The 23,879-nt window shown below is 46.3% G+C and overlaps 1 protein-coding gene across 4 annotated transcripts in view; it reads right to left on the bottom strand.

Annotated features, from left to right (window-relative positions):
• The window catches only part of STX3 (syntaxin 3), a 56,745-nt gene that overhangs the window by 18,430 nt on the left and 14,436 nt on the right, over positions 1 to 23,879 (bottom strand). For 3 of the 4 annotated variants that reach the window (XM_029575297.1, XM_029575295.1, XM_029575296.1), the window contains exons 3-9: positions 22,717 to 22,816; positions 15,103 to 15,177; positions 13,166 to 13,233; positions 12,718 to 12,826; positions 8,476 to 8,549; positions 5,510 to 5,644; positions 1,294 to 1,404 (exon numbers count right to left, since the gene is read on the bottom strand). In XM_029575297.1, coding sequence (XP_029431157.1) covers positions 1,294 to 1,404; positions 5,510 to 5,644; positions 8,476 to 8,549; positions 12,718 to 12,826; positions 13,166 to 13,233; positions 15,103 to 15,177; positions 22,717 to 22,816 — 672 coding nt within the window. The remainder of the gene's footprint in view (positions 1 to 1,293; positions 1,405 to 5,509; positions 5,645 to 8,475; positions 8,550 to 12,717; positions 12,827 to 13,165; positions 13,234 to 15,102; positions 15,178 to 22,716; positions 22,817 to 23,879) is intronic. The other variant, XM_029575298.1, reaches the window with a different exon arrangement.

Genomic DNA, 23,879 nt, shown 5'->3' on the forward strand with positions numbered 1-23,879 from the left:
TCGCCACTGAGCACCATTCTTCAAATTAACCCTTAAATTTATGGAAAACAAAATGACTTGTACCAACATATTTAAGAGTCCTCATTTGGAAATAACTGGGTCAGCTCACACAGGTAACCCTAAGGTCACCGTGACCTGTAAAAGGTCACCCACTGGGAAAAGTAATAGAAGCTGATGTAACCTGACAAGACATCTCATCTTCTAAGCGTCCACTAATATGGCGAATGTTGGTGTGATTTTTCTATTTTGCTTACATTTTATTTTTGTTGTTTTTGAATAATTTAATTTTTCTGGATTTTATAATGTATTTCTGACAGGTTTTAGGCAGTCTTGAGTAAAGGCTGGGAAAGCAGGTTATAAAAACGTTAAAATAAAGAACCGGTTGAATTTCCACTGCCGGAGGAAGAAGCCTTAGCAGTCCTGCTGGTTAGGGTCTTTACATATTCGTTATTATAATCATATCTGCCCCATATTCCTTTGTTGGGGTTCTTGTCTTTTTCTAAAAGCCAGGATTGTTCTGCTCCTTTGAGCCTCTATGCTATGGGGTCATGAGTCTTCATTTGCAATGAGCCGGGGTTATTCCCGGGTTTAGATGTACTCCAGCTTTGTCTAGCCCAACCGGCACAGCGACGGTCCGTGGACGTGCACCCCGCATCTGGCGTCGAGAGAAGCCGAGACATTCCCCATCCCAGGGAGCAGAAACAGAGCCTGGGAACCAAGCCCAGATCTCCTGCATGGCAACGTGCAGTCCTCCCGCTCAGCCATCAGGCTGGCCCTCGTGATGTTTTCCCTTTAACCCCTTTCAGTTTTGGCAGGCTTAATGCATTCTTTCCTCATTTTCCTAATGCAGTTTTGACTGTGTAATAATAAAATATGCAAACGGGGATTTTTAAGCAGACATTGAGCCAGTCTGAGCTGCAAGACATAGAATGACCTCCCTATGGACAGCTGGAAGGTCTCATTTTCAGCCACTTCCAGAGATTTGCTTTAATCCGGCTTTCCAGAGACAGTAAATCCAGTCACCGCATCTCCCTAGCTTTCTTAACCCCATGTTTCTCGCTCTCTCACCCTTCTCGCCTCGCTCTGATATTTCACTGCTTTTTTCGTGTCGGCGACAGCTCGTTCCACAAATCCCACCGACTGGTCCATGTTGCTCTCGATGCGGTCAACCATGGCCCCCTTTGGCAGAGGTAAAGGACGCAGAGAAAGCAGGCAAAGGGGTGGAAAGAGAGAAAAAAAAGAGAGGAGGCCATGAGGCCCAGTGCTGCGTGTTGCCCCCGCCGCGGGGCTCACCTTCCGCGCTCGGCTCTGGTACTTCACGGCTTTTGTCGTCTCCTCGCGCGCTTTCTCCACGTGATCCACTGCTTTCATGACACTGATTTCTATGTTATTCGTAATCTCACCCTACAGAGAGAGCAATAGGAAGTAACAGGTTCAGGTCCATCCATTTAGCCCACTCATAGCAAGAGCAGCCATACGATTTGTATAGTGATGCCAACATACAAAAGGACTGTACAGGATAAATCACACAACTGGGGCTCCCTTCTCTACAGAACAAACAGGAGTGGTAGGAGATTATGTGAGAGTGGTGGGATTAGAACCCGGGTCACAGTGCTGGATAGGGTAAAATGGCTCTCCAGGACTCACAGCAGGCTACAATGCCAGCCACACTATGAAGACCAAGATACTTCTCTTAAACACAAGAAAGATAGGGAAGAATAGGCAAAAACTAATTACAAGGCTAGCCCCGACCCCCATCAATGCAGACCCAACCCGTGGGTGCGCAATCTTTGAATCTCTCACACATGCACTACTTTGGCAATGGAGCTCAGCGAGAGCCCTCGCCTAGATCTCCACCGCCCTGCATGCAAATCTCTAACTAGAAAAGAAGCTTTAAAAGAAATCCCCACCACATTACCTGACTGACGCCGCTCCTCAGCGCCGCATTGGATTGCGCGGAGAAAACAGAAAGGAAGAAAGCTTAGAAAGTGGTCTGAACTTTCCCGTGTTGGAGCAGGAGCCCCCGCTGACCCCCTCTCCCCCCTCCCCATGGATGCGCTGGCTCCGCTGGTGGAGAGGAAGGGTCTGAGAGCAGAGTCCTGCCGGGACACCCAGATCATCCTCCTCTCACCTCTACGCTGAAAAAGATCTGGACCTCGGGTTTGCTGTTGTACATAGGACGCCCGCCCCCCCCTCCCCCAGTCTTGGAGAGTGAGGAGCGACACCGTTCAGTACAGCCCCCTTCCCATTGAGGGTGCGGGATTGGCCCTCCCCTTTGTGAGCTTTCACCGCCAGCTCTCTCCCGAGAGCTCCCGGGGTCGGTGTTTCTTTTTCTTTAAGTTACTGGAGGCGAGTGCAGCCTTTGCCCAGAGTCAGATTTTGGGGCTTCCCAGGACACGAGCAAAACCTGGGTGGAGTCCATGGGACAGGAGGGGGTTTATACCTTTAGCAGCCGAGCATCGAGAGGGCAGCGCACGCAGGTCTCAGACCTCTCGGTGCCACTCACACTTTGTCACATGATTTCTAGCCACGGACGTCCGCTTTATTGCAATTTTACTGTACTGTCACCAAGACATTTCAGCTCTTTTATCAGAAAAATCGTCGTCAGTCAGCTGTGCAATAAAATCCTCCCGTGTCTTTCCCAGTCTTCCGAAAACCCATCCCCGGCCACGGATGCCACGCCAGTGCGGCCACAAAGCAAAGGAGGTGTCCCATCGGAACTGGGAGCACTCCCGGCTCGCGGATGCACAAAATCTCAGGATCCTTTGTTGGTGGGGGGCACTTTTTTGTCCCTGTCTTGTCCCTAGGAGAGGGGCGCCTGTCCTCACTGTGTGCGCGCTCCGTAAGTGCCAAAGAAATGCACCGGAGGCCCTGGTTTGCTGCTGGGAGTCCGGTGCAATAGGGCACAACGGCTTCACCCTCAGCACCACAAAGTGCGTCTCTTCTTACAGCTCTGTCCCTCTATCTGCGCGGGAGTCTCTGCTCCAGGGCCAGGGAAACATCCACCCAGGGGACTTTACCTCCTCCAAAACCGGTAAAAGGAAAAACTACTGCCCCTGCACAGAGTCACATCCTCTCTCCCCCCGGGGCTCCTCCGTGATCTGAAAGGGTTCGTTACTCCCTTATTCTCTTTATCAGATGAAGCCCTGGTGGGGAGGGATCCTCTCAGGAACAGGGGCAGCCAAAGCTTCCTCCCCAATCTTCTCAACACAAAAACTCTTCTTCCCAACTGAGGTAAAATACCAGAAGGTCCTGGCACTGGGTCACCACCGGACCTTTGTCTTCACAGAAGGTGCAGATCTTTCCTAACCTGGGGCTCCCCGTGCCCTGTCCAGAGGTCCCACCAGGCTTCTTACAACTTAAAATCTTTGTCAAAAGCCCAAACACAACCCAGGGTACAGTCCCTGCCCATCAGAGAGTGGATGAGCAGGGCAGATCCCCCCCGACCTGTCCCATGGACTCCACGCAGGTTTTGCTCGTGTCCTGAAAAGGCCCAAAATCTAACTCGGGCAAAGGCTCCACTCGCCTCCAGTAACTTAAAGAGGTTTGGAGGTGACTTGCTTTCCTTGGGCCATGGCGGGATGAACTCCACCACAGCCCCACCGATCTTCCTGCTGTGGGCGGCCGCCGTGCACTCGCGCCATTTAGAGGGAACAGCGGCCGGCGCACAGCACAAGAACAGCGAGCTTCCCTGCTCAGCCCACCGGTGGGATGAGGTTCACCGGCAGCCGCATGGGCATCCCTATGTCTGCCATCAGCGCCCCCCCTATGGCCCTGCGCCCGGGAGAACTGCCCCCCCCCCCTCTGTACCCCACTGCCTATGGTTCCCCTGGCACCACCTATAAACCTTCATAAAATAAGGCAGTTATTAGCATTGTAGAGCTATGAAATAAGCTATGGGCTGGGAGAGTGTCAGAAATATTGGTTTATTTGGATTCAGCTCAGGCCTTTTCGTTGGTAGTTAAAGGTGAGTTATATTCAGGCACAGGAGGTATTTCCCTGCCCCAAGCAGCTCACAATCTCATTTAAGAAGGTTTTTCTGCCAGTTAAGTTATTACTAAACGAGGCCCTAAGTTTGCACTTGAGGCAATGGAAAGAGACTTGCCCCAGTCACGAGGAGAGTCAGCAGTTAGTTTGGCCCTGGTAGTGGATAAATTAATGGAGTCACAGCTAAAAGAAAGGATGGTGGAGAAACCTGAATACCGAGGGTTGTAGGATCCGAGGCAGCAGGGTATTGATCAGAGGGAGACTGTGCCAAACATATCTGATCTATTTCCTTGCTTGCGTCACCAAAGAATTAGATCAAGGGCACACGGACGTGATGCATGTGAATTTCAGGAACGTTTGGACACTGCTCTGCGTAGGAGGCTCGTACGTAAATTGATCAGCCTAGGGATGGGCTCCAAGATGGTTAAATGGGTTAGAAACCGAGTGGATGATAACAAGAGGGTAGTGGGGAATGGCGTGCACTCCAAGGAATAAACTGCGATTAGCAGAGTATTTCTAGAATCAGCCTTGGGGCCGGTTCTGTTTAATATTTGCATATCTGATGCTACAGGGAGATTAGTAGGTATTATTAACTTTTTTTATAGATGACTAAGATCTGCAACAGAGCATCTATCCCCGAGTGATCTAAGGAAGCTTAAGAAGCGGTCAAGTGCTTAGCAGCTAGGATTCAATGCAAAAAAGTACAAAGTCATGCAGGTGGGAAGCAGTAGAGAATGGGCACCTATTGAGGTGATCAGATCCGACGATCTCAATGGAGCAAAACAGTGCAACTAGGCAGGGGGCAGAACCAGGGCAATGCCAAGTTGCAAAGGAAAAGGTATAACAAGGAGGAAAAAAAAAAAAAAAAGGTGATAATGCTCCAGTACAAGTGGATCGTGCAACGGAGTATGATGTCCAAGACTGGAGACTGAACTTCCAAAAGGATTTACGAAGAACAGAGGCAGTCCAGAGAAGGGCTACTAAAATGGTGCAGGATCTAAAGATGTATACCAAGGAGGAGGGCCATGACTGACAGCGAAAGAGCTCAAGAGGTATAAATAACGCACAAGACGTAAACACTTTTCAGTGTAAACGTATTTTTAGAATTAGAGGCTCAAAGAGGAGTAGTCTCAGAAGTTAACATTACACAATATTTTCTTGCTGAAACGGTGGTAGATACATGTAATGGCCTTCCAGCAGAGGTGGCGGAGACCAAAGGAATAACAGAATTCAAATACAGAGGGTCCTTCATTTCAAAGAAATGAGAGGAAACAGAGATTAAACTTGGCAGACTAGATGAGCCTTAGGGCTCTTATCTTCTGATCCTATCCTGTGTTCCTGTGTATGGCGCCCACCAGGCATGGGTCGGTGGGGACAAGCAGGTCACTGGTGCACAAGGTACCTGCCCTGGCTGCCCATCTGGTTCTGGCTGCTGGGCTCTCCCAGACGTCCCTTGTCTTTTCCCATTCTCCGTCTTCCCCCAGGTGCTAAGTTACCAGCCGCCCGTGATCAGCTGCTTTACCTGGTTCTCCACCAGCATGGCGATGTCCAAAAACATGTCGTGAAGTTCCTTGATGCTGCTTTCCAGCCGCACGATGTCCTTGTGCCGGGACTCAATCTCATTGAGAGCTTGCTTTGAGATCTGAGAATCAATTATCTGAAGATAGAAATAAAGCGGACGTGAATACATATTTTGCCTTTAATGTAATCTATTCCAACTCTCGCTTTACATGTACGACCTCCTCACAGACCACTGTCAAGAAGGGTCTGGAAATGTGCACCCGAATCTCACGGGAGGGGGTTTCAGATTCAGGGCCCATAGCACGCGACCCCTGGCCAAGAACTGGCACTGCAAGGGCAAGGCTGGACAGAGGTTTTTTGCAAGACTTTTAATAAATAAAGGCTAAATAACAGAGAATATTAAAAAAACAGGGCAGAGTCCCTGGGTACACGAAGGCTCATGCTGCCATGGCCCAAAATAGAAGCTGGCTCCAAGGGGGCAGGAGGCTGCTGGCTCCAATATGGTAGCATAGGGGAAAAAACCAAAAACATTCACATTTATTTTAACTTGGAGCTAAGAAAATGACTTTCAGCCACAGGCGGCAGCTTAGCCCTCCCTAAACATGATGAAGGGGTTTGCTCAGGCAGCCCCAGAGCTCCGTCATCAGCCCCTTCCTCGTCTCTGCTCCTTTTCATCCTGGGCTATTTCAGTGCCAGCGCCGTTCAGAGGCAGGAGGAGGATGGAGACTGGGCTCCAGCCAATGGTTCTCTCAGCTCTCTGAAATGTTCTGGTTTCTTTAAATGGGACGACACTACAAACACCGTCCTGCTTGGCAGCATTAACGACATCTTGCTGCAAGTTAAAAGCAACCCCTGTTTTAATCAAATGTAACTCAAATTCTAACTTTTGTTCTCTGGGTGTCCTGTTCAAAAGTCACAAAAAAAAAAAGAAAAGAAATCTCTGTAATTTTTTAATACAATTCACGTTCCAGAAATACAACAAACTAAATCCAATCAATCAGCCTTTGCTGGTAAATTCCCTTTCAGGGCACTCATGACCTCTCATTGTTATTTTATTATACTTGATATGTTCGTTTCTGTAAGCCCCCCTTGGGTCCTTTTTGGATTCGGGCAACATATAAATGTGAAATTAAATGAAAATACAAGAATTTCCCTGAATGCTCTCTGTATGAAAACAAGCCTGGTTCTGAACCTATTAAGTCTGTAACTGGACAAAATGTCCAGAATAAATCTTAATGAAACACCCTCTGTCAGCCTTGCAAACCAATCAGCAGATGGGATTCTAATCCAGTGTCCAATCAATTAACCAGGTCGCGCCCTCCAGCAGCCCCAGCTTTCTAATCCAGTGTCCAATCAATTAACCAGGCCGAGCCCCCCAACAGCCCCAGCTTTCTAATCCAGTGTCCAATCAATTAACCAGGCCGAGCCCTCCAACAGCCCCAGCTTTCTAATCCAGTGTCCAATCAATTAACCAGGTCGCGCCCTCCAACAGCCCCAGCTTTCTAATCCAGTGTCCAATCAATTAACCAGGCCGAGCCCCCCAACAGCCCCAGCTTTCTAATCCAGTGTCCAATCAATTAACCAGGTCGCGCCCTCCAACAGCCCCAGCTTTCCAATCCAGTGTCCAATCAATTAACCAGGCCGAGCCCCCCAACAGCCCCAGCTTTCTAATCCAGTGTCCAATCAATTAACCAGGCCGAGCCCCCCAACAGCCCCAGCTTTCTAATCTTGATTCCTGGCAAGGTTCCACCAAGAGGCAGAGTATACAGACTCTGCTACGGAAACAGAGGCTATGACCACCTATATTAAAGAGAACTTGGATAGAGGTTTCATTTGCCCCTTTTTCCTCTCCCGCTGGGGCTGGACTTTTTTTCATAGGGAAGAAAGATGGATCCTTGCATCCCTGCAATAATTATCATGTTCTTAACTCTAGTACCAAGAAAAATCATTAACCTCTACCCTTGATTTTCAAGCTCTTTGACTGCCTTTGGGGCACTCAAGTGTTTACCAAGCTGGACCCTCAGAGGGCTTAAAACCTGATCAGAATCAGAGAGGGCAATGAGTGGAAGACCGCCTTTAATACCCATGACACTAAGAGTACCTAGTAATGCCCTTTGGGTGTGCAACACCCCCGCAGTCTTCCAATTTATGGTAAACAAAATCTTCCAGGACCTTATCTACTCCCACCTGGATGATATTCTAGTCTTCTCAAAGTCATCGTCAGAACACAGACATCATATGAAATAGATAGATACAGTACAGGCAAAATCCCTCTGTCTGGTTCATCTTCTTTAAGTGCTCCTTTAACCCCTTGATCATCCAACGGTCCACCCCACTCCCTCCCAATCTTGGCACAAATAGTTGTTTACACGAGGCAGTGTGGCGGCTGGAGGGGGCCCTCAGTTCACACTGCCGTCATGGCAGGAAAATACCCAATAGGCTTCCTTTGCCCAGTCCCACATGGTGCTGATTTCAGGAAAGTAGCTCTGTAAATCTGGAAATTTGGGGGCCAGTCTAAAACAGAGTATGGTTTTAACTTAAGGTTAATGATTATTTTCATTTGTCTGCTGGAAATATAATCAAACTTCTGAATTTAGGTGAACCGAGGTTCTTCTCAACACTTGGACCCAAGCTATTTTCAGACACCACTATTCCCCCAAGTCTTGACTGTTGGACATTTAGAGCTTGATTTTCAAAGCAACTTACACGCATGAAATCCTGTTCATGTAAAGGTCTGCGTGAACCCCCATTTTTATGGTTACTTTTACCAGTACTGGGAAGACGTGTCCTGGGGGAAGAGGGAAGCGTTCACATGCACACTTTCCCATTTTCAAGAGTAAGTGCCTGAATGTGTAAACAACCCGCATATTTTCAAAGCAGACTTATTTACTTAACTCCGCTCTGAAGATTCAGATTGCCCTCCCGCGTCAAAGCCCCAAGATTTCCCTCCTGCCCTTCTCATCTTACCCCCGAGGTGAAGATGGCAGGATTCCCACTCTCCAGCATTTCTTCTAGCTCCTCATCCGTTGTACTCTTGCCGGCTTTTATTTCACACAGAAAACAAAACATGACAAGTGGCGGGGTTAGAACAGAGTCCTCTTTCAGCAAAGCGCCCCAGAAATGCGATTGCTTTATTTCTAACTGAACAAAATGTTTACAGTAATTCTCTTGCGAGATGTTGGACTGAAAACACTGCGAAACGGAGGCTGGAAGGGGCGGGACTTATGACCGGCAGAAAGAGCGGGTGGATTCACGCCGTGCGGTCGCCGCGGGAAAAGAAACGAGCCTTGCACTCTCTCTGCCATCATCAGTTCCTAATTTTCTTTTTTTTTTTGTGTGTTCATGGGTGCGTGCAGTCACAGCACGGGCAGTGGTAACGCAAGCGAGGAGGCCTGGGAGACTCCTACCGGCAAGGGCTGGTGCTGCTCAGGATTTAGGGAGGGACTCCCCCATGTGCGAGAGCCCCTATGCTACAGAAACCATTGCCACCATTTTACTTTGTTTAACTTCTGTGTTTCATGTGTCTCGGCGGCCCTTGGTTTATTTTGTTGGAGGGGTAAAGACTCAGAGGACTCCGGGATGGAGCCCTGGTTCAGAAACGCAGTCGGAGAGCTTTCTTTTATTTAAGGATCTGTCATGGAACCCTTTTCTCTAGGACGGGAGGCTTTCTACCTTCCTTGTTAGGATTTTGTTTTGTTTTTTGGGGGCGATAGAAATGTTCTTTTGCGTTTTGCTGGGTTCCCCATTATTTAGGGGCTCAGTCCTTTTGCTGTTACATCCAGAGGGCGGCTTTGCTACAGTTGGAAAGAGCTGAGTATCATCATCTTCCTTGAGGAGGGATGACCTACAGTTGTCCGGAGTGAGAAGGAGAGAGAGTGGGACGAGAGGAGATAGCGTGGATCTCCACAAGAGTTCACGGACATCTACAGAAAATACCTGGAGAAGAGGAGGACAACCAGCATCATTCAGAGAAAAAGGAGAAGATGGGAGAACTACTACTGGACAGGACGGAGACAGGTGACTGTTTATCTGGAGATTCAGCATCTATTCTGGACTATAAACTCTAATTTGGGAGGGAAGCTAAATTACGGACTGGGAAGATGTCTTAGACAGAAGAGCAGTCACAAATTTACTAACATCATAACTGAGAAACATAGCTGTAAAGAACATCTTAATCTTTTTCAGTAAAGATTATGTTGGAAACCACCAGCATACTGATTACTGTAGTTTAAATTTCAGAGTAATCATCAGTGCTGTTTACAAAAACTGAAATGGGATTTGATGAAAAAGCAACACACGGGGCCTAGAAGATCAGCCTCCTGCACACGCTGCCTTTAATCTGTACAATCAGCTTAAGTCCACGCCGGGAAACCCAGCCACCGGACCAAGGCACACATCTGAGGGACCATGGAAATCACCTCAGGAATTCTCAACTGGGGGAGGGACCATCTAGTATCACCGCAGGAGAGCGGGGCTTTTCTGTCTCAATTTAAAATTCTCCTTCCAAACTCCGAAGCAATCCCCATAGGGAGATGCACATCCACCATCTGCTGGAGACGGAGAATACTGGCAGGCTGGGGTCACTGCAGGGTTATATATACTGTGACGTCAGCTTGCTCCGTCTCCATCTGCTGGCAGGGGAGCATAACCCACTGGCCCTGAGTCCATCTGTCCACATGCTAGGAAAACACCGGTTGTCAAAGAAAAACTAAAATGGCCACCAAGGGGCCTGTATTTCCTAGCTTCCCTGGTACTTTTGCTCCTGCTCTCTCAGAGACTGAGTAGGCTGAATCAGGGTCACTCAGCAGGTTTTCCATAATTGGCTGCCAGGTGCTAAAAAGGAGGGAATTCCCTGGAAAGAGAAGTCCAGGACTGGCAGCAGATCTAGAGCCAGCAGCTGTCATGGAAGAGGAGGAGGAGGAGGATGGAGAGGCAGAGACAGAAGGGGAATTATCTGCAGGCAGATTCCTCCCACGGATAGACCTGAAGTGAAAGCTATAGCTGTTTCTCACTTGCTTTAGCTAAGAGGGAGACAGAAGGGATGAGTGTCCAATACTTCCCTGTGTCGGGCAGCTTAACTTGAGAATAGTAGGAGAACGGAGAACTAGACTCTGCGACTCTTGAGTGGTTGTAACCTTTGAGAAGCCGGGAGACCTTGTTACGAGATAATTAGAGTTGTTATAGATAAAAGTGAGCTCAGGAATCTGAGTTAGTGGATGTTTGTATAATTGTTTCTCTGTAAGCCTTAAACAGCTGGAAATGCGACTTCATGTTTAGGGGGTTTGAGAAGCCAAACTGGCAAATGTTTAGATGCTTGTATGTCCTAGCAGTACCTCTGTAAAACGTAAAACAGTCGAGAGGTTACTCCTTAATTACAGGGGCTTAGAAGCTAAGCTGGTAACCACTTCATTATTTGTATGGAGTAATTGTTTCTGTGCAAACCTTAAGCAGCTGGAAATGGGACCCCTTGTTTGGAGGGTTTTAAAAGCTAAGTTGGTAACTGTTGAAACGTTTGCATGTAGTAAGAGATTCTCTGTAAGCCTTAAGCTATTGAAAACATCCCTCATTAATTAGGATTGTGGAGCAGCCAGGTTAACAAAGCTGTAGGTGTTAAGAGCTGTTTAGAGTGGTTAAGATTGCTAAAGCACCATTAGCAGCTGAACTGTCAGAAGCCTTGCGTTTTTGTTGTCAAGCTTGTTTGAAGCTGCAGAAAGGCCTCTTAAAACTGCTTAGAACAATTAAGGAGCCAGCGCGAGGTTTGTGTGGGTAGCTGGCAGAGACTTAAATAGCAGACAGCTAAGACCGTCTCCAGTTGATTAGGTATAGGGATTTCTTTAGTCAGCAGAATGGTGAAGGATGAAGGGTATCCTAGGGAAACATTTGTTACTGGCACTGATTTGGAGATGGAAGAGAGAAAACTACTAAGCTGTGTTTTTTGGTTGTATATTTGTTACTGTTGCCAACGCCCCCTGGAAACCTCACTTTATTAAATTCTAAAGTCTTGTATTAAACTATAGGCTGATAGTCGGATATGAGGGATTTAATCCCGAGAAGTCCGCAGCCACGTGGCGGACATCTCGGCTCTCCCCTCTCCTGTCATGTCTGGCACTCAAATTCAAAGCAAAGAGTTGCCACCATTTTAGGTTCTAAGCTTGACTCCCAAGTATCCAGCCTCAGACATTCAGACTCTGTTCTCCGTGCGACAATTAAAGCCCTTCCTACCCACAAGGGATGTGACACCACTCACTTACTCCCCGACACCGAGCAGACCATTACTGCGGCCAAGCTTACAGTCAGCGAGGAAACCAGGATCAGGTCCTCCCCCTTTTACAACAGTTACACCGGCTTCCGATTTCTCTCTGCAGCCAATTTAAAATGGGCTCGACGCTGGACCCTTCCTCCCTTTCTATTCAGCTTATGTATTCCTCTTCTCCCTGGCCCTGCTCTTTCCTCATCCCTTAAATTCCATCTTTCCTGTAAAGGTTTTAATCTATTTTATCTATTGTATTTTCTTCCTTTTATTATTCACCCCTTTGATTTTATGTAAGAAATGCAATCAATCAAATATTTAACTAAGCAACCAACCAGCCAACTGGATGGATGGGAGAGAGGCAGCAGCTCGGCTTTCCCACCCCTGGTGTAGGGTCCGCTCTGCTTGGTTATTTAGGGAAAATGTGAAATTTATGTGGGAGATATTTTGGCTCCGTTCTGCCAGGCTCCGGGTCAGATGCTGCACTTGGGAAGCTTTTGGGAGCCATTAAAGCTTGCGCAGCACAGGGAGCCGGACGAGTCCGGAACGGAGAGGCCTTGAAGAAGAGAGAGAAGTGCAATGAGCTGGCAGAGATGGCCTAACACGAAGGATACGTGCACAGTGACCAACGCCTGCCCATGTCACGTTGCGTAAAACTGGCGTGTTTAGTGCCCGGGTGTCTTTATGTCCAAGTCTGCATCCAGCGCACAGGAAATAGGATGACAGATAGATCGTTCTCTAGAAAGTGATCCCCATACTTTCTGATTTCGGTGTGGGTGTGCTGGCACACGTACAGGTTATCATTTGTAGGTTTTAGTGCAAGCAGCCGAGCGCGGATGGCACGTGCGTCTCTTTCTTGGTATATGTTGGGATGTGGGCTGTGCGCGTGAAGGTGTATAAATGTGTTTGCACCTCTGCTGGCACGGGACACGGGGACGTTTGTACCGAATCTCACGTACTGATTTCCAGCTGCCGCTGAATCCTCCCCTTGCTGCGCTCTCTGAAGTCCACCTGTGCCTCATTGTATTTGGTCATGACATCGACAAACTTCCGCGACAGAACGGCGTACTGAAGAGGGAACAAGAGAGACACCAGTCACAAACACGTAAACATTACAGCACCATCCGTACATCCAAGCACTGGAATGAAACTTTGGGGAACTGGAGGTGTAGGCAGACAGAAGTGCAGTGATGGCCTAGACAGGGAGGAAGGGTGGCAGTAGTGAAGGCCTACAAGGACGTTTCTGCCACCCCCTGCAGTTGGGACACCCTAGGCAGCAACCTGTGCTGCACAATAGGCTGTGCTGGACCTGGGTGACAGAGTTACAAATGATACAGTAATATAATTGGAAACCACAAGGTAGCAGGAGAAGCAACAGGTGATATGAATGAGACGGTTCTGACTGACTTGGGATTTTCGTATCCGCAGATCTGCTGTCGATTGGGTCCCATCTTGTTCTATGCTCTGCTCCATACCTGCCAACACCAGAAATAAAAAGGTTAAAGAAACCCCTTCAAAGTCGGGATTTCAAGCAAACTCGTCTCCACTGCATCCAGACCTCTAGATCCCTCCTGTTTCGTATGAATGCCTCTGTCCAGCACTGCAGAGATAAGTGGCTCAGAATTTGTGACTCTCAGCTGCATGCACTGACGTGAAAACTGCTTTCCCCTCACTTTGTAATCATATTGCCATGAGTGTGAGTGCTCCAGTGCTTACTACTTCTGTACATAGGTTACGTGCACAGCTCACAGGAAACCGTGCCTCGTGGGGCTTCAGGATTGCCATGGTAGGATATGAGAAAGGGTCAAGGACAGGGGAATGCAAACGGCTAAAAAGCCAGGCAGGAAAGGGCTTGGGAAGAGAGGTTAGTGTATGTAAGAGAGAAGAGATGGATGGATACACAGAGACCTAATGCAGGCAGAGTGTGTAAGAGACCTGGGAAGGACTGGTCCACATCACCAAACTAAATCTGTGCCAGAAATAAAAAAAGGGGAGGACACCAGCAGGGCTAACACCGGGTGCCATGCACGTGGGTCAGTGTGGAAACTGGGCGTGTAAAAATGCCTCTGCATGGCTCCATGGCGCAGCCACAACCTAGTGCTGTGCACAATTCTGGCCGCAGCATAACTAGAAAACATAAGAATGGCCATACCAAGTGTGCATCAAGCTGAGTATCTTTATTACCAACAGTGGCCAAACCAGGTCACAGGTACCTGCCAGGATCCCAAATAATTCTGAGATCCCACCCCAGGAATAAGTTGTGGTTCCCCCCTCCCCCCAACTGGTTAACAGTTTATGGACTTTTCCTTCAGAAATTGTCCAGATCTTTTTTTAAACCCAGCTAGGCTGACTGCCTTTATTACATCCTCTGGCAATGAATTCCAGAACTTAACTGTGCGTAAAGCGAAAAAATATTTTCTATTTGTTTTAAAGGTGCTGCTTAGTAACTTCACAGAACGTCCCCTAGTCTCTGTATTTTTTGAAAGAGTAAACAACCAATTCGCCTTTACTTGTTCTATTTTAATGTTAGGTTATATTCGGCATAGCCTCAGCTGGCACATAACTTGCAGCAACAGTATATTTTTGAATTTGTAGGCCATCTTTGTGGAGTGCGAGACCCGCATAGCTGAGGACACCAGTCCATACGTCTTTAAGCACTGCCACCGGGATCATAATGAGGGAGATAGAGAGCTAATTCCACCGGCTGCCAAGGCATCAGGGGTAGCTAGCAGGCATGATCAGAAGAGAGAAGCAGCAAAACACCTTATAGTTCTATTTTTATTTTATTATAAGATTAGGTTAACAATTTTTTAGTTTGTATTTTTATTTTTGTTGGATGCTTTGTTTTATTTTATTATTGTGTATGTTAGCTGTGAACCGTTTTGATTAATTCTTTGAATTGTAAAGGCTGTATACAAACATTTTTAAATAAATAAATAAACTTACAGCAGCCTTTCCAAAATTTCACGGGCTGCCTATGGAAGGGAAGGGAAGGGAAGAAGGAGCAGGTCAGATGAAAAGGGGAGGTTAGGGGAGTGGATGCAGACAGAAAAGCCACTCTTTAGATTGTTTTTAAATCCAAACCCCCGACTCTTCCAGATCTTAGCCCTCTGATGTTAAAGATGCTTTTATCAGAAATATGTCTGGACTAAACTGCAAGCTCTACAGAGAAGTGATGGTCTCTCCTGTCTACCTGCACGGCACTGCTTGTGCCTAGTAGTAGTATAAAAATATTATGTAGCAGTAATAGGAGGAGGAAGACTTCGATAAGCGAGAGGAGAGAAGGAAGGGAGGGAAAGAGGGAGGAGAGGTAAGAGGAAGGGGTGTATTCTTTTTCCACTTACTCTTTAATCTGTTTCGGACACTGTTAGCTACTTTCTTGATGTCAACTGTCAGTTTCTCCAGGTCATCCTTCGTCTCTGTGGAAGCAGAACAAGATCAGTCGATCGGTTTATGGGCAAACGGCAGAAAGCAAAAAGTGCATCAAGGAGACATATTAACACCTAAACCAGAAGCAGTGAGCAGGAGAGCCAGCAGTGCTAGACATCAACAAGCACAGTAAGGGTATGAGCCAGCAGTGCTGGACACCAATGTGCAAGTGAACCAACAGAGCTGGACACCAATGCGCAAGTGAACCAGCAGTGCTAGATACTGACTATAGTTAGTGTGCCAGCAAGCTATCAACATGCACAGTGAGGGCACAAACCAGCAGTGCTGGACACTAGAGAGTGCAGTGAGCGAGCAAACCAGACATGCTGACCCATAGTGAGTGGGCAAGTATAGTGACCATCGGTGCTGGACAAATTCAGTGAACGAGCAAGCAGCAGTGCTGAATTCCAGTTATTGCACTGAGAAAGCTGCCAGGCGTCCTGGATACCAAAAGCACTGTGAGCGAGCAAGCTAGCGGAGTTGGATACCAACAAGTGCAGTGAGGTACAAGCCAGCAGTGCTGGATACCAATGAGTGCAGTGAGTAAGCAAACCAGTAGCAATGGCTACCAACAAATGGCCTGAACGAAAGAACTAGGAATGCTGGATTCCAACAAGCACAGTACTCCTTCAAGACAGCTGAGGCCCCAGTTTCCCACTCTGCCCTCTGCTTTGCCTGCTTGTTGGCCTCCTCCTTTTCTCTTTCACTGCCCTTCCATAGTCGTTAGCCTCCTCCTTTTTCTTCCTTTCCCCAGCTATCCAAATACTGGATGTCTCTCTCTTTTCCCAGCACCTCCTCAGCTGTAGATGTCACTACCTCTGCTACCAGCAGCCACAGCTTCTACTCTTTAGCTCACATCTGCCCAGGCAACGCCCAGCACTGTTTTTTTGTGAAACGTGCAGTGCCATGTTAACTACTTGCATGAACAGAGTTTGTTGTACCAACAGCATGGGATTGACCCATAGAGCAGCAACAGCAAAAGTGGCTGCTACTGCCAGTGGAGATGGGGGCAGCCCCAGTGAGGCGGCTGCTGGTGCTTGGAAGGGTGGATTGTAGGGCGAAGAGGAAGCCAGCGACTCAGGGAGTGAAGAGAGCAGGCATTGGCTGGGGATGGGATGTGGAGAGAAAAGGATCCCTACTCATGGGGAGAGGAGGAGGTGAGCAGCTAAGGGAAAAGGGGGTAGAGAGTGACCTGTTTCTCGGTAGGAAGAGAGGCCAGCAGGACCAAGGTGTTTCTTGTGTAATCTTTTCTTAGTCAGACTCTTACAAATATGCCACAATAATCAAACATCACCATCTGAACTGAAGAAAATACACTGGTAGTAATGATTTTTTTTTTTTTTAGCTTTTCAAATAAACAAATGTAATCCAGTCTATAAACTTTTCAGAGCAGGAGGAATTTACAGTATATTCCAGAAAAGGCCAAAATGACCAACAAGATGGACCAAAGACCTATTACAAGAAATAAAATGCCCTTTTGCTTGGAAAATACCGGGGATAAAAAGATCCAGCCTGTTGGTTTCTTGTAGTTTTCGATGGCACAGTTTATAGGTTCATAAGAAAGGTACTGAAGCGTTTGCCAGCTCTACCATTAACTGCATTTCCAAGCTGTTTACAGTACACAAGAGATGGAAAGGTATGGAGGGGGAGGGAGAGGGTGAAATGGAAGAAAAAGGAGTGGACAAGTGACTGCAGTGAGGAGGATGCCAGTGAGTGGACAGGTGGAGGGGCAGGGAGGATAAGATTAGTGACTGGGGAAGAGAGTGTGCAACAGGAGGCTAGAAAGTACGAAGAGAGGCGGCAGCAGGGACTTGTGGAGCTGAGATACCGGAAGAAATGGGAGGTAAGAAAGCATTTCAGCATGGAGGAAAGAGTGGATCAGAGTAAGGAAGGAAAGGGAAAGCTGAAAGAGGAAGAGAAAACACAGACTGGAAACTGAGGCAGACCGGTTGCCTTTTTTAGGCAAGTTTGAAGCAGTAGGACACAAGGTAATAGATTCCAAGTGATCACCGTTTATTACAGAAATTTCAGTCAGGCTTTAGGCCAATATTTAGTACAGAGATAATCTCTCTCCTAGATGACCTATATTGAGGCTATTGTGATATTATACTTACAGCGGGCAGCTTCTTGCCAATGAAAGTGGCGTCGTGTTATATTGGTTGACAGTTTCGTCAAGAAACACTGCAGCGGGTGACAATGGGGGACGGCCTTTCCACATCATGGGATTTATTATGTGGCAGTCCTGTCATACTATTTATTCAACATTCACGTGGCACTTGTGGGCCAGATTATTAGGGCACTTGGGCTAAAAGGTCATTGTTTTTGCTGATATCATCCACCACCATCCAGCTTAACAGAATCAATAATGGGTTAAAGGTTATAGCTCAATGGCTGAGAGATAAACTTGAGCTTAATGTAAACAAGACAGAAGCATTATGGATAGGGGACCAGGAGTCTCATCCTGATTTTAAAACTGTACTAGATGAACAGTACAATAAAAAAAAAAAATAGGGATCTGGTTAGATTCAGGATTAACCTTTGGTCTATAAACCTCAACAGTAGTTAAAACTTTATTTAGTCATTTAAAAATGGCAAGCTAGTTGCATCAGTAAATAGCAGCTAAGAACTTAGTAACAGTTACCCAAGCATGGATAATTTTAGTGCTAGATTATTATAATGTGCTCTATTGTAGATAAGCCCAAAGAGGCTTCCATTATTACAAATATGACAGCTAGCATTCTGGGAGGGCTAGAGGCACCACAGTTAGTGCAATTACGTTGGCTGCCAGTAGAGATCCAGTGTCAATTTAAAATATTAATGGTAGGATATAAGGAAGACATGGACTGGGAACAGAATATTTAAAGGATAAATTGTTGTTTTATAACCCAGTCAGAGTTTGCAGGCTTCTTTTGAAGATCTCGAGCTAGACAAAAAAAAAAAAGACATGACTGAGAGCATCCATGTCTCCCAAGGGCAGTGAGAGCATCCACGCCTCCCAAGGGCAGTGAGAGCATCCACGCCTCCCAAGGGCAGTGAGAGCATCCACGCCTCCCAAGGGCAGTGAGAGCATCCACGTCTCCCGTCCGAGCCACGGCAGCATTGCTAACCAATTTGCAAGCAGTCCCATGGAGGAGCTCTGCATGGCTGCGACATGGATTTCTCTCCACTCAGTCACATCATATTTCTATTTGGATAGAGATTTTTGTCGCAACAGCAGGTTTGGCCAATCTGTCCTGTCCTTTGGAACTTGTTTAAACTGTAGAACCAAACTCTGTTCCCACCTAGGGCCTGTTTTTGTTCAGGCAGGCCCTCTCTTAGGATATTACATACATTGCAAAAAAAAGCCTATTGCCAGCAAATGCCCATTGGTATCGGATATTGTTCCACCATTTTTGTTGGGGGACCTCCTGTAGCCAGGGATTCGCCCCATGTGTGAGGACTGCCATCCTGCTAGTCCTTGGAGAAAGCAGAGTTGCTTACCTGTAACAGGCGTTCACCTCCGCTTTGTGGATTTTCTTCTTATAATTCTGTGTTATCAGACAAAGAACGCATGGTATAACGCATGCTTGGGCATGCTCAGAGAGGCTTAGTCAAAGGTCTAGAAACTTTGGCATAAGTTTTCCATGTCAGGCTCCATCAGATAATGTCTCCCATGTGTGAGGACTGACATCCTGCAATCCTTGGAGAACACCTGTTAGAGGTAAGCAACTTTACTTTTTTTTTTTTTGTGTGTGTATTTAAATTATTGAATTACACTGATAGTGGTATATATATATATTTCAAAAAGTGTACTGTAAATGTTTTATTCTTTTTATTGCATATAAATGTGTAAAATCACTGCTAGCCTGCTCATAGTATAAACGTAACTAAATAATGATCTGGTCTGGGTCGGTCAATCCAGTTGCAGTAATTTTCGGCATGCTTGAGGCAGATGAATTTCACAGTACTTTTGACAAGACTCCCATGATATTCTCCTGCTTAGAGAACCAGATACACAGGTAATGCTCACTCATGGGTCCCTCTGGGGCTAATAGCTCAGCTCAGCTCTCTAGCCATCAAGTTTCCAGAACGTTCTGGTGTTCCCAGCAATCCCCTTTGAACCCCCGAGAACCAATCCAGATTCTCCAGGGCAGGACTTCTAAGGGCTTGCTTGAGGCTGCAGGAAAGCCTCCTTTCTGGGATACTCAGTCTCTGGATCAAGTGGCTCCGTCCCTCATCAGGATCCCAGCTCAAAGCCGGTCAGTCAATGCTCTGTTTGCCCTTTACAGGACCACAGCACCAAAACTAATCTGCCTGGTTTGCTTCCCTTTTTAACATCAAGGAGCCTGGTCAGTCTCTGACTTTCCTTTCGCTTTCCTGCAGCTAAGGATCCTCTGTGCTTATCCCTGGCTTTCTGCACCTCTGTTACTGGTTTCACCTCCATTTCCTCCTGTTCTCAGAGGCCATTCCATGCATTTACCACCAATTCTGAGAAGAAATATCTAATATTACTCCTGACTCTGCCCTATATTCTATAGGCCCTTAAAGTCTTATTTCATATGGCTTCTGGTATACATCCTTCACCATTTTGGTAACCCTTCTCTGGACCGATTCTACCCTGTCTATATCCTTTAAGGAGGTATGGCCTTCAGAATTGGACATAATACTCTAGATGAGATTAACAACTTTGCAAGAGATTATCATCTCTCCCTTTTTCTACTTGTCGTATCTCTTCCTATGCATTTTAGCGTTCCTCTGGCTCTGGTTTGTCACTGCCTTGTAACACTGCTTTGCTACACTGAGATTATCAGTTATGATGTCCCCAAGATCTCATGCTTGACCACTACATACATATTAGCATCTCGCCCATATACATGCCACTGCCTTGGATTTCTTCGGAGCGGTGTGCGCCGATGTCTTCGGTACTTCTATGTGCACCTGTGTCCCCGGCGCATCTCCGTGCACAGATGTCATCGAGGCACCACTGTGTGTGTGGGGTTTTTTTTTAATAGGTGATTTGGATCAGAGCGAGGAAGAGCGTCTCGCTCGATCTGGATGTGAAGCCTTCGGTCCTGGAGAAGACTGCGTGGATCTTCCATCTGCAGGAGACTGAGCATAAGATCGGTAGCGCTGAGCTCTGGGAGACTCTCTCCCGCATTTGCTCACAGGCCACTTGATCATGATCGGGACAGAGGCACAAATAAGCAGTATTTCTGCACATCGGTCACTGACATGATTTTTCCCACACTGACAGAATTTAAAATCCGATTTGGACATTTAACTGATATTCTCTTCTTCTTTTTTTTTTTTTTTAATTTACTGAGGAGAAAGTAGAGAGAACGGCCCCACACATCCGTGCAGAGCACGGAAAAAGTGAAACTGAGGAGACCGCTCGATACGCGCGGGAAGGAGCCAGACAGCCACAGACGAAAAACTTTGAGCTTAGAAAGAAAGCTCTGCCCCATGACGACTGGATGACGACAGCCAGGCACCATGGCTAAATAAGCCTGCTTATCGACGGAAAAAGTGATCTACTGCAAAGAGGAGGAGAACATTTTCCAGAAAATATAAAAAAAAGATGGTCTTAGTGTGTTTTAACCTAAGACAAAAATGACATGTGAAGTCTGTAAGAGTTTGCAGGTCTTTGCTGGTTAAATAGTTATATACATGGTAAATTTAATATTTGATTATATATTAAATACAGTGAGAAAGATTTCCAAGAAAAATGTGCTGTTTGTGCATATTTAGGGATGTGAAATGTGATGCAGAAGTATGCAAATCTGCCATAAATATTTTGAAGAGTCTGCTAACCCTTCCTGCCGAATCGTCAATCTGTTCAATGCGGATTCCAGGATTCACAGCAAATTTTAAAACAAGACAAACACGACATAAAGTCCATCTTCAATAATCTGCTTTTCTATAATAAGCAGCTTTCAAGCCTTTCCTAAATTTGAGATAAATCGCTTTCCCCACGAAACTCATTTGGTAAAGAGTTGCACAATAATGGAACCAGTGGAAGAAAAACTTCTGTCCCTTATCTTCTGAAGTTTGTAATTTTTAAAATGTGGAACTGCAAGTGAATTTGACCGTGCGGGTCAGAGTCTAACGAATCGCTGTATTTAGTCCATTCGGCATGGTGCTATGTATGATTTTATGGATAAATGATAGCACTTTAAAAAAAGGAGACTCCAAATTGAAAAAGAAGCCAATGCATTAGCTTCAAAAATGGATTGATATGCTCCCTGTAATCAACCATACCGCTGCATTTTGGACCAGCTTTAAAGCTCTTAATCGTCTTTTGGGTAACCCTAATAAAGTGAGTTACAATAGTCAATTCTGCAAAGCACCAAAGCTTGAACCACAGTGCAAATATGACTTTTTTCTAAATATTGTTTCAATGGCCCAATCAATTTTAGTAGGTAAACGCAAGCTTTTAATATCGCTTTGATTTGTTTGCAAAATGATACATTTTCAGTCAAAATATACCCTTAAATTGTGAACTTCATCAATAACTGATATATTTACTGTACCGAAACAGGAAAATGGAAGAACATGAAACTCCGCCCCATCTCGACCTATCCATAAAATATTCATTTTTTCATATTTAGAGCTAGCATATTATCGTTTATCCACTGACTGCAAACAATTTTTTCAACTTAGCATCAGGTGTACCATCAGCTTCCACAGGAATCCTGGCAACTCGGTTATAACTGTGACATTTCAAGTGCCAAACTCTTCCTCAATCCAAAAGGCATGCAAGGAGAAGCATGGGAGATAAGTGCCCAGTGTATATATGCCTGTGTGTATGTGTTTGTGGAAGTCTGTTTACTTTAATCTTTGCTAATGAGATTAAGTCTCAGGAGATATCATAATCACACAACAGGGAAGAGAGTCAGAGAGAGAGATGTAGAGACACAAACAGGGAGAGAATCAGAGAGAGAGAGAGAGATGTAGAGACACAAACAGGGAGAGAATCAGAGAGAGAGAGAGAGATGTAGAGACACAAACAGGGAGAGAATCAGAGAGAGATAGAGACACAAACAGGGAGAGAATCAGAGGGATGGAGAGAGAGAGAGAGAGATGTAGAGACACAAACAGGGAGAGAATCAGAGGGATGGAGAGAAAGAGGTAGCAACATGGAGACAATGAAGGGACTGAAAGACATGGAAGCAGGAAAGATGGAAAGAGACTTGCAAAGACATTGTAAAAGTGAAGGAGTGACACAGAGAAACATCAGGAAAATGCCACATAAAGATTCAAAACTAACCCCAATTATTATTACAGACATTAGCAGCCCGTCAGGCACTGCCGGGCTATTGCTTGTAGATATTATTACACCCTTTGAGCTCCAGAGCAAAGCTCTTCGGCACAGTGCATTAAGAACACTAGCAGTAAATCTGAAAGCCTTGAGATCACATCCAGCACACTCTGGGTTACTAGCGAGGTTCATTTCTGCCTTGGCACGTGTGACACAAACCCATTTGGAGACACTGCCTGAGGGAAAGAGAACAGAGGGAGGGGAAAGAGGAAGGCAGCCTTGCAGCACTCACTTTGCTCTGGGATGGGTGCAGACAGAATGACACTGTAAAGTTTCTTTGCTCCTTCCACGTTCCCCGAGATTTTGTCAATATTCTTCCGGATGTCTTCGATCTAAAAAAACAGAAAATGAAATGGTGAGAAGGTAGGGAAGAACCAGAAAGGAGAATGAAAGAGAAGATGGGAGGAGACTTATGAAAGAATATGGAAGGGTGAGGAGCTGCAAAATCACACCATTTCATTCTCTCTATCACCCCTCTTCCTTCTGAACCCTTCTCCACTCTCTCCTCCTTAGACTATTGCCCGTGTTCCTCCCAAGTCTCCCACTAAACCAGCGCTCTTCCCACTATGTGGCCTACTCAAAACAATTCATTGACGTAACTCATCTTCCTCCAATGTCATAAAATGACTACAGGACTTACCAGCACTCCTCTTCCTCCCCTCTTCCCCTGGGTCTGGAAGATATTTCTGCTACTTCTCCCCAACTCCAGCTTCAAGACCCAATTACAGCCAAAGATGACCCTGCTGCCTCCTGTGCCAGGACCCTGGCAGGGGCCAAAGATGCTTCTGCAAGTTTCCCTTGGCGCACATCCAAGGAAATGCACTTGCCCCAGAGGAGCAGATGCATTTTTGAAACTCTAATTACAACCATGTAACCCCTTTAAATCACTGTATAGACTCCTATTCACTTCCGCCTTCTCTTACTCATCCTGCAGCTCCCCTTTACTTATTCTACATTCTCCTACACCCCTCCTCATGACCTCTGTTTAACCAACAAGCTGCTCTCATCTCTGCCCTACTCCTCCATCGCCAACTCCCAACACCAGACTTTCCGCTTTGCTGCATCATACGATTGTAACAGCCATATTCAGATTCACGCCTAGAACACCCACCTTTTTGAAGCTGTTTTGAAATATTACACCTTGGCTCTTTGTGACCATAGCCTTGTTAATTTTTAACCATGTTTTCTCTAACAAATTCCTTGATGCTTCTTATTTTTCTTGTCTCTGTTTTGACTCGACAGTAAGCTCCATGGAGCAGAGACTCTCTCTACAGTGCTGTGTACGTTCAGTAGCACTATGGGGTAGATTTTAAAAGAAGCGCGCGCGGCCTCCATGTGCGCATGCTACCCGGCGTGCGCATATTATAAAATCAGGGGTCGGCGTGCTCAAGGGGG

Source organism: Rhinatrema bivittatum, chromosome 13, assembly GCF_901001135.1.
Source record: "Rhinatrema bivittatum chromosome 13, aRhiBiv1.1, whole genome shotgun sequence".
In the NCBI taxonomy this organism is placed as follows: Eukaryota; Metazoa; Chordata; class Amphibia; order Gymnophiona; family Rhinatrematidae; genus Rhinatrema; species Rhinatrema bivittatum.